Source organism: Callithrix jacchus, chromosome 14, assembly GCF_049354715.1.
Source record: "Callithrix jacchus isolate 240 chromosome 14, calJac240_pri, whole genome shotgun sequence".
NCBI lineage: Eukaryota > Metazoa > Chordata > Mammalia > Primates > Cebidae > Callithrix > Callithrix jacchus.
In genome coordinates this window covers 41,370,809-41,380,171 of record NC_133515.1, presented here as the reverse complement: position 1 = coordinate 41,380,171, position 9,363 = coordinate 41,370,809, and the positions used below count along the sequence as shown (strand labels likewise).

The window sequence follows — 9,363 nt, the reverse complement described above, 5'->3', positions numbered from 1 at the left end:
TCTGTACCTCCAATCATTTTATTATTCCAGTTTCCAGGGGTGTGGATATATAAAAAAGAGGGTCCCTGCTTGACAGCTTAGGTTCCTCTGGTTGAGGAGGCTATTTGTTGAGGTTTGAGGCAGAGGGCTCAGGAGCAACTAAACATGCAGCCTGGCCGGGGCCTCTGTCCCAGTCCTCAGCTCTCCACTCCTGACTCGGCATCATCACTCTGGATGCTGGCACTGGAGCTGCTCGAAGGCTCATCCAGGGAGGCAGCCTCTGCAGCAGCTTTTGCTGCCCTCAGCTTTTGCTGCTTCTGATACTTCACCCTGCGGTTCTGGAACCAGACTCTCACCTATAATTGGAGACAGTGGGGCAAAGATCAGAATGTGACCAGCAGGTCCAACTGCTTCCCAATTCCTGGAGTGAACACCTCCCTCTGCCTGGCCAATATTTGCTCTTCCTTCTCAGGAAGACACCCCCTCCACAACACCCCTTTCTATAATTCCAGACAACATTCATTCATCCGAGTATTGAGTGTGATGTTGATACAGTGGTAAGCAATAGAGGCAAGGTGCCTGCCCTCATGGAGCTCACAAGCTAGTGAAGAAACACTGGCAACGAACAGTTGTAAACAAACAGGTATGTAAACACAAAAGGGGGTGCAAACAGGGATTTGGGTGGAGGAGTCCTCCCCTGAGGAACCAGCACTAAAGCTGAGGCTCAAAGGAAGGGAGGCCCACCTGATGGGGACAGAGAAGAGCAGGATCTGTTCTGTAGACAGGCTCTGAACCAAGCTTGGAGTGTTTGAGGTCTAGGAAGGAGCAGAGCATGGATGAGAGAGGAGAAAGTCAAAGGAGGGAAATGGGAGAGGTCAGCAGGTGCCAGATCACCCAGGACCTGGAAGGCCATAGATAAGGAGTGTTACCCGTGGGGATTTTACGTGGGCCCTCATAATCCTATTTACATATGGAGTGCACTGTGCACCTGGCTGCTGTGTAAAGCATGGATGGCTGCAGAAGCAGGAAGACAGGAGGGAGGCCACTACAGTGGCCCAGGGAGAGCTGTGGCATACACTAGGGGTGATGGAGAGAATTTTGGAGGTAGAAATGACAAGGCTCACTGATGGTTGGAAGTGGGGAAGAAGAAGGAATCTAGGATGATTGGGTTTTTGAGTAACCAGGTGGATGGTGGAGTCATGTATGGGAAAGGAACAGATTTGGGCAGGAAAAAAGTCAGAAATTGAGGTTTAAACTTGGGTTTGAGATATGTGCCCATGAGACATCTAAGTGGAGTCACCAAGAGGTAGTTAAGAGATAAAGTCAGATGAGATGGTTGTGCTGAGGATACAAATTTGGGAGTTATTGGCTTAGAGATGGTATTTTAAGCCATGGGAATGAATAGATGAGACCAGCTGGGAAGAGATTTCGAGGTCCGCCAGGGAAGAGTAGCCTGCCAAGGAGACAGAGCTGGGAGGAAAAACCAAGGCAGCATGGTGTCTGGAGGCTATGAGGTACATGTTTCAGTAAGGGATGGGGTGGCTGAGTGTCCAGTACTGAGAGCTGCTGAGTGGTGGACTAAGTTGAAGAAAGGAAAGCATCTGTTTGCTTTGGCAACATGGAGGTTTATTAGGGACCTTGCTGAGAAGTTTTGATGCAATGGTAGGGAAAAGTCATGTTGGAATGTATGAAGGAGTGGGTGGGAGGTAAGGACAGGGACAAAGTGAACATGACAAGTTCTTGAGAAGTTTGCCTGTGAAAGGAGCAGAGAAATGATGTAATAGCTGGAGAGGAATATAGGGGTCAAAGAAATATTCATTATAGTTAGTCTCTTGAATGTCTACTTAATTGTACTAGTAGGTCCTTATTTGGCATGGAAACACTTTGTTATCAAGTTTTAGACTAATAACCTAAGTTAACATCTTATGTTGTTCACATAATGTAACTTCGAATGGGACTGTTTCTTTCATTATATAGACAGTGCAAAAAGCCAGGGCCTGCCCCCCCAACAGCCTGGCACTGGGAGGAGGGTCAGTGTCTTCCTCACGCCTCCACTTAGGGCCTTGCTCAGGTAGTACCTATCCCCAGGTGCAATGCAGGCCCCACAGGCGTCGCTGCTCCCACCTGGTTCTCTGTAAGATTGAGCCGAGCTGCCAGCTGGGCTCTCTTCTTCCCCACCAGATTGTGCTGTTTTACAAACATGCTCTCCAACTCTTCCAGCTGCTCCAAGTTAAACATAGTTCGGACTCTCTTTTGCTGTCTCTCTGTGTCCTGTAGGTCCTCCGTTGGGGCCCAGCCTGGGAAGGCCCAGAGTCTTGAGCAATGAGCCAGCTCCAAGCCTAAAGAGCAACCAGCAGCAGAAGTTAGCCAGAAGCCCCCTGCGCACCCATCTTGGCAGAGTGAGAAGGCACACCCAGCTCCACTACCTTGTCTTCCCCTCAAGGGCAAGAAGACCTTGAGAAGAGACTGCAGAAACAACAGGAAACAAACAAATGGAAAAGGGACAACGCAATGAGACTGTCTGCCACCACTGCTCTCCAGGCAAGTGGCTTAACTTCTGGCCCCAAATAAGGGTTGCCAAACCTCCCTTCTCTTTGCCTTCCTCTCCTTTCCTTGACTGCTTCTGGCAATGCCATAGGATGGGCAGAGAAAGGAGCCCCCCAGAGGTTCACCCTTTTAATTCAGTGAAGAAATATTATACTTTTTGAATGTCTACTGTGTGTCATGCATGGTTTCAGGACAAAATAGAAAATCTCTGTCTTTATGGAGCTTACATCTTAGAAGTGAGGTCAGAAGAGATACAAGTCAGAAGAGTGGGTTCAGCTGAGGACACAAATTTGGGAGTCATTGCTGAATACGGTGGCTCATTCCTGTAATTCCAGCACTTTGGGAGTCCAAAGTGGGCAGATCGCTTGAGATGAGAAGTTCTAGACCAGCCTGGCCAACATGGTGAAACCCCATCTCTACTAAAAATGCAAAAATTAGCTGGGTGTGGTGATGGGAACCTGTAATTCCAGATACTCAGGAGCCTGAGGTAGGAGAATCACTTGAACCTGGAATGTGGAGGTTGCAGTGAGCCGAGATCCTGCCACTGCACTCCAGCCTGGGTGATAGAGTGAGACTCTGTCTCAAAAACAAACCAACAAACCCAAGAGTTCTAGTCGCAATCCTAGCTCTGCCACCAGTTACCAGCCACAGGACCTTGGGCAAGTCAGTATACTTCTGTGAGCCTTGATTTCCTCATATGTAAAACGGTGATAATAATCTCTACTTCTAGAGATGTCGTAAGGATTTTAACATGGTGCTGTCTGTGCACAGTGGCTCACACCTGTAATCCCGGCACTCTGGGAGGCTGAGGTGGGAGTTCATCGCTTGAGCCCAGGAGTTCGAGACCACCCTGGGCAACATGGCAAAACTCCATCTCTATAAAAACTACAAAAATTAGCCAGGTGTGGTGGTGCACAACTGTAGTCCCAGCAATTTAGGAGGCTGAAGCAGGAGGATCACTTAAGCCTGGGAGGCAGAGGTTGTAGTGAGCAGAAATCACACCTTGGCAATAGAGTAAGACCCTGTCTCAAAAACTGCTACAGCAACAAAAACAAAAACATATGATGCTTACACGGTGCTTAGCACTGTGCCAGGCACAGAGCAAGAAGAAAGTCAATGGTTATTATAAAAATTAAAACAGAAGTGATAATGCAATAGGGAAAGAGAGGGATTATTTCCAGATCTATGAAAAATTATGCTGGATCCACATCCAATACCTTGCACTAAAAAGAAAATCCAAATGAAGGAAATATTTAAATGTAGAAAAGTAAACCCACAACAATTTAGAAAAAAAAAAAAAACAGGGAGAAGTTATTTTATGACCTCACGATGAGGAAGCTCTTTCCAAGTATCATATAAAACACAGGGCCAGGCACAGTGTCTCATGCCTGTAATCCTAGCAGTTTAGGAGGCTGAGAAAGGAGGATCACTTGAGCCCAGGAGTTCAAGATCAGCCTGGGTAATATAGTGAGACTCCACCTCTACAAAAAATAAATGTTTTTAATTAGCCGAGTATGGTAGCAGATGCCTGTGGTCCCTGCTATTCGGGAGGCTGAGACAGACAGAGTGCTTAAGCCTGTGCACCACTGCACTCCAGCCTGAGTGACAGAGAACCTGTCTCAAAAAAAAAAAAAAAAGGACAGAACTCATTTATAAAAACACATCAAACATAAACAAGTTAAATTTTTTTCTATGTAATGAAATAAAACCACCATAATCAAAGTCAAAGGCCAATAAACAGAAAAAATTTTGCAACTCATTACGGTTAAAGGGCTAATTTCTTTTCTTTCTTTCTTTCTTTTTTAAATTTTTTGAGACAAGGTCTTGTTCTGTCACCCAGGCTGGAGTGCAGTGGCTTGACCTCGGCTCATTGCAATTTCTGCCTCCCAGGCAGAAGTTGATTTGAAGTCAAGCAATCTTCCCACTGTAGCCCTCGCAAGTAGCTGGGACAACAGGTGTGCACCACCATGCCCAGCTAATTTATGTCTTTTTAGTAGAGATGGGGTTTTGCCATGTTACCCAGGCTGGTCTCAACTCCTGAGCTCAAGTGATCTACACCTTGACCTCCTCCCAGAGTGCTGGGGTTACAGGCATGAGCCACTGCACCCGGCCAGGGCTAATTTCCTCAATAGAAAAGAGCATCTATAAATAGGTTGTTTTAAATGACCAAGTATACATATGGGCAAAATAAAGAACAGACAGTTCACAGAAAAATACAAATGGCTCTTAAACATGAAAATATGCTCCATTTCACTTATATTACAGAAATGCACATTGAACTAACGCAGAGATACTGTTTTCCTTCTATCAGATTGGCTAAACTAAGATGGACTATACATTATGTAGGTGAGATTGAAGGAGAAGGGAGCACTCTCCCACAGCTGGTTTTGAACTCCAGGAGGGCAGAGGGGCTACAAGCTTTGTGGAGGGCAATCTGGCAAAACTACCACAAGCCCAGCTATACTAGAATAGCCTATGTGCAAGATTATTCATTGCTGTGCTGTATAGCTGTATATAATAGCAGTGACAAAAAACAATCAATGGGGCCTAATTAAATTATGATATATTCCTATAATGGGCTACTCTGTGGTTGTGAAAGAAGCTCTCTATGGATTGGAAAAATCTCAAAGATATATGATCAAGTGACCAGAGTAAGGTGCAGAGTGTATGGTGAGTGTGGGGAAATGAAAGAATAGACATGTTTGTGCATATCTGTATTCAGGTAATAAATATGCATAAAATATCTCAAGAAGGGGGTGGCTAGGTGACAGAGGCAAAAGAGGAAAGTACTCTGCATATATCTTAATATAAATTTTGACATTTGGACTGTGTAGATATAGTACCTATGCAAAAACTAACTTGAGGCAGGGTGCAGTGGCTCATGCATGTAATCCCAGCACTTTGGGAGGCTGAGGTGGGCAGATAATTTGAAGTCAGGAGTTCAAAACCAGCCTGGCCAACAGGGTGAAACCCCATCTTTACTAAAAATACAAAAATTAGCCAGGTGTGGTGGTGGGCGCCTGTAATTCCAGCCACTCTGAAGACTGAGGCAAGAGAATCACTTAAGTCTGGAAGGTGGAGGTTGCAGTGAGCAGAGATCTCACCACTGCACTCCAGCCTGGGAGACAGAGCGAGACTCTGTCTCAAAACAAAACAAAAAACAACAAAAAAACTAACTTGAAAATGACACAACACAACTGTGACATGAAGTAGCAAACTGTAATTCAGACCTCAGGTGTGTGACGAACTCAGAGAAAGGTGACTTGGAGTGACTGGCACAGCTCCCAGATCCAGTGGTGTTGAATTTGGATGGGGCTGGCAGTCCAGGGGTTAATGCACTGCTGAAATGGGGTGAGGAAATACAGGACTGAGGCCGGTGCCCTGAGTAGGAATCCAGCAAGATTGTGTTAAAGCTATCTTGGTATGGGTTGATAAGGCCTGGACTAACTTTTCTCCTGTTTTCTTCGTGGGGCCATGGGGAAACATGAACCTGGCAACCGAAAATGGCAAAAGTACATGTAAGATGGATGTTTAATGCTAGAGGGCACCGGGTGCGGTGGCTCACGCCTGTAATCCCAGCACCTCGGGAGGCCGAGGTGGGTGGATCACGAGGTCAAGAGATCGGGACCATCCTGGCCAATGTGGTGAAACCCCAACTCTATTAAAAATACAAAAAATTAGCTGGGCTTGGTGGTGCGCGCCTGTAGTCCCAGCTACTCAGGAGGCTGAAGCAGGAGAATTGCCTGAACCCAGGAAGCGGAAGTTGCGTGAGCCGAGATCGCGCCATTGCACTCCAACCTGGGTAACAAGAGCAAAACTCCGTCTCAAAAAAAATAATAAAATAAAAAGTAATGCTAGAGGGCAAAGTTCCCTCTGCAGTATTTTTTTTTTTTTTTTTTTGAGATAAAGTCTCATTGTCACCCAGGCTGGAGTGCAGTTGTGTAATCTCTGCTCACTGCAACCTCTACCTCCCAGGTTCAAGCGATTCTCCTGCCTCAGACTCCTGAGTAGATGGGATTACAAACGCACCCCACCACGTCCAGCTAATTTTTGTATATTTAGTAGGGTTCACCTTGTTGGCCAGGCTGGTCTTGAACTCCTAACCTCAGGTGATCCACTCGCCTTGGCCTCCCAAAGTGCTGAGACTACAGGCGTGAGCCACTGTACCCGGTTTCACAGTTGCTTTCTCTTGAGATTTAAGTGCCTGGCCCTTAAGCACCACTTTAGAGCACTGCAGCCGTGCAGGCTCAGAGCGGAGAAGTGGAGCCCAAGTTCACAGACGTGAGCTGTGGCAGTGGTATTCTCTCAACAACACGGTCCGGAGCGTCCACTTCTCCCCAGGAAAACAAAAAACAAAAACAGGGCCATCGGTTCGCGTTTGGGAAGCTTGTGTGCCACCAAGTGCTACCCCAGAGTATGCTAGGCAGTCAAGGAACGGAAGCAGGGCTGGGTCCCCGTGCAGCCCCAGCGCTGACCTCCTGCCCATGGCATTTCCGAACTGCGCCGCCCTCACACCCATCCTCTCCCACCCCAGCAGCATGCAAGGGAAGCTTCGCACCGGAGGCTTTCTCGGCAACACTGTCTTGGTCCTCTGCTTCAGCTGCAAGGTCAACAGTGGCAGAGCCCCTTCCCACTCCAGCCGCGTGTGACTCACACCCAGTGCCCTCTCCGCCGGCGGTGGCGGCCTCAGCCCTCCAGTCCCCACCCAGTCTCCTGCACGTGGGCACCGGGCGCGCAGTACCTGTGACGCCGAGGTCCCGCAGGCCGCAAACAGGAGCCACGCACGGTCCCGGCACGGGGCGTGGGGAGCACAGCGGGTAGAGACTCACGCTCAGATAGGCAGGCGGCCACGATGCCCGGCACGGCCAGGACAGACCCTGGGCAGTGCACGGAGAAGGAGCTCTCCAGAGGTTCGGGTGGGTGCAGGCGGAGCCCGACAGCGGGGAGGCAGCCGGCGCGAGGGGGTCGGACCTCGCCAGGATGGCCTCGACGGAGAAGGGGGACTGGAACCGTCCGGGAGTGCGGGGCGTGTTCTGGCCCGTGGGGGACCCGAGCGCGGCAGAGCGGCTGGGGCCAGAGCGCGGAGGCCGGACCCGAGTGCCCGAGGGAGCGGGCTGCAGGCTGCCTGGCGGCCTGGGGCTGGGCTTGGCGCGGCCCATGCCGGGAGGGGAGCAAGGAGGGGAGCTCGGGAAGAGTGAGAAGACTCTGCAAGCGGTAAGAGCAAGACAGGTTGTCTGGGAACGTCCGGTGCTGAGCGAAGGCGCTTAAATTTGGCGGGGCGTGGCATGGGGCGGCCTCTCCCCACTGCGGCCCGGGCGGGGCCCCCAAAGCCTTTGAGCGCCCGCCCTGGGCGAGGCAAGGTGGGCACAGCGCCAAAGAGTGTGTTCCCTCCCTTCAGCCGCTTTTTAAAATGCCCACCCTGGGGCGGCCAGGGGAAGGACCCTGAGCTCGCTGGTGATCCTGGGCAAGACACCCAGCTTCGGTCAGGGGAGAAGGGATGTTCGTTTCCCTGGGGCCTTGCAGAGGCAGAGGTGTGATCAGGCGAGAGGTAGGGCAGTGCTTGCGGGTCCTGGCCTCAGCTGATCCGCGCCGTCCCCGACCCAGAAGCCTCCGCCAGATTCACCTAGGTGAATCCGCCAGATTAACGCAGACTTTTTTTTAAAATTTAAATATTTTATTTATAAGCACGGTGATAAGTAAATTTCCCACCCTGGCCCTAGCCTTTTAATTTCCCTGCCTTGAGATACCAATATGGTTACCAATTTCTTTCTTTAAAAAAAAAAAAAAAAAAAAAGGCCGGGCGCAGTGGCTCAAGCCTGTAATCCCAGCACTTTAGGAGGACGAGGCAGGTGGATCACAAGGTCAAGAGATCGAGACCATCCTGGTCAACATGGTGAAACCCCGTCTCTACCAAAAATACAAAAATTAGCTGGGCATGGTGGCGCGTGCCTGTAATCCCAGCTACTCAGGAGGCTGCGGCAGGAGAATTGCCTGAACCCAGGAGGCGGAGGTTGCATTGAGCCGAGATCATGCCATTGCACTCCAGCCTGGGTAACAAGAGAGAAACTCCATCTCAAAAAAAGCAAAAACAAAAACAAACAAACAAACAAAACCCCAACTTTTTGGTCAGGTGCAGTGGCTCATGCCTATCATCCAGTACTTTGGGAGGCTGAGGCTCGAGGATCACTTTAGCCCAGGATTTGATTTGATTTGATTTCAGGGTAAAAGATATGGCCACTATGTCTCTAGCTCTGGACTTTTAGTATATAATTCTCTGTGTTTCCATATATAATTGTCAGTCTTCTGTTGTGTCATGTATTCCTTCTTCAGACTGTAAACTCCTGAGCATAAGCATTAATATCTCCAATTTACATGTTAGTAAGTACAGTAAAAGAGGTTAACAGAACTGCCTTGATTCAAATCCCCTAGGTATGTGGTTTTAATTTGCATTTATTTCCCTGAAGACCCTTCAATGTGAGCATCTTTGTATATGCTTATCAGCCACTTGGAGATCCTCTTTTGTGTGAAGTACCTGTTCAACTGGTTTGCTATTTTTGTATTGGGTTACTATCTTTTTTCTATTGTAAGAGTTTTATGTATAGATAATTTGAAATTAGGTCCTTTGTTGAAATATATACAGAAGCAGAGGACTTCTGTCACTCTGTGGTCTGCCTTTTCATTCTTTTAGTAGTCTTTTTTTTCTTTTTCTTTTTCTTTTTTGAGATGGAGTTGCCCAGACTAGAGTGCAGTGGCATAATCTCGCTCACTGTAACCTTTGCCTCCCAGGTTGAAGCGATTCTCCTGCCTCAGTAGCTGGGATTACAGGCGCTTGCCACC

The 9,363-nt window shown here is 48.6% G+C and overlaps 1 protein-coding gene across 1 annotated transcript; it reads right to left on the bottom strand.

The window, feature by feature from the left end:
• On the bottom strand, nt 1–7,798 carry NOTO (notochord homeobox). The gene is made up of 3 exons (XM_002757634.6): nt 7,268–7,798; nt 2,104–2,318; nt 1–335 (listed from the first exon to the last, which is right to left on the bottom strand). Exons 1-3 carry the CDS (start codon nt 7,683–7,685, stop codon nt 177–179), a joined length of 792 nt encoding a protein of 263 aa, XP_002757680.1. The 5' UTR covers nt 7,686–7,798; the 3' UTR covers nt 1–176.
• Between the last annotated feature and the right edge of the window lie 1,565 nt (nt 7,799–9,363).

Bases quoted from the DNA above. Each gene is read 5' to 3' on its own strand.
- NOTO (XM_002757634.6), bottom strand. From the start codon at position 7,685: ATGGGCCGCGCCAAGCCCAGCCCCAGGCCGCCAGGCAGCCTGCAGCCC. The intron at 2,319-7,267 runs GTACTGCGCGCC...GTTGCTCTTTAG, and splicing joins GCGGGACCTCGGCGTCACAG to GCTTGGAGCTGGCTCATTGC. The intron at 336-2,103 runs GTGGGAGCAGCG...CTCCAATTATAG, and splicing joins TCAATCTTACAGAGAACCAG to GTGAGAGTCTGGTTCCAGAA.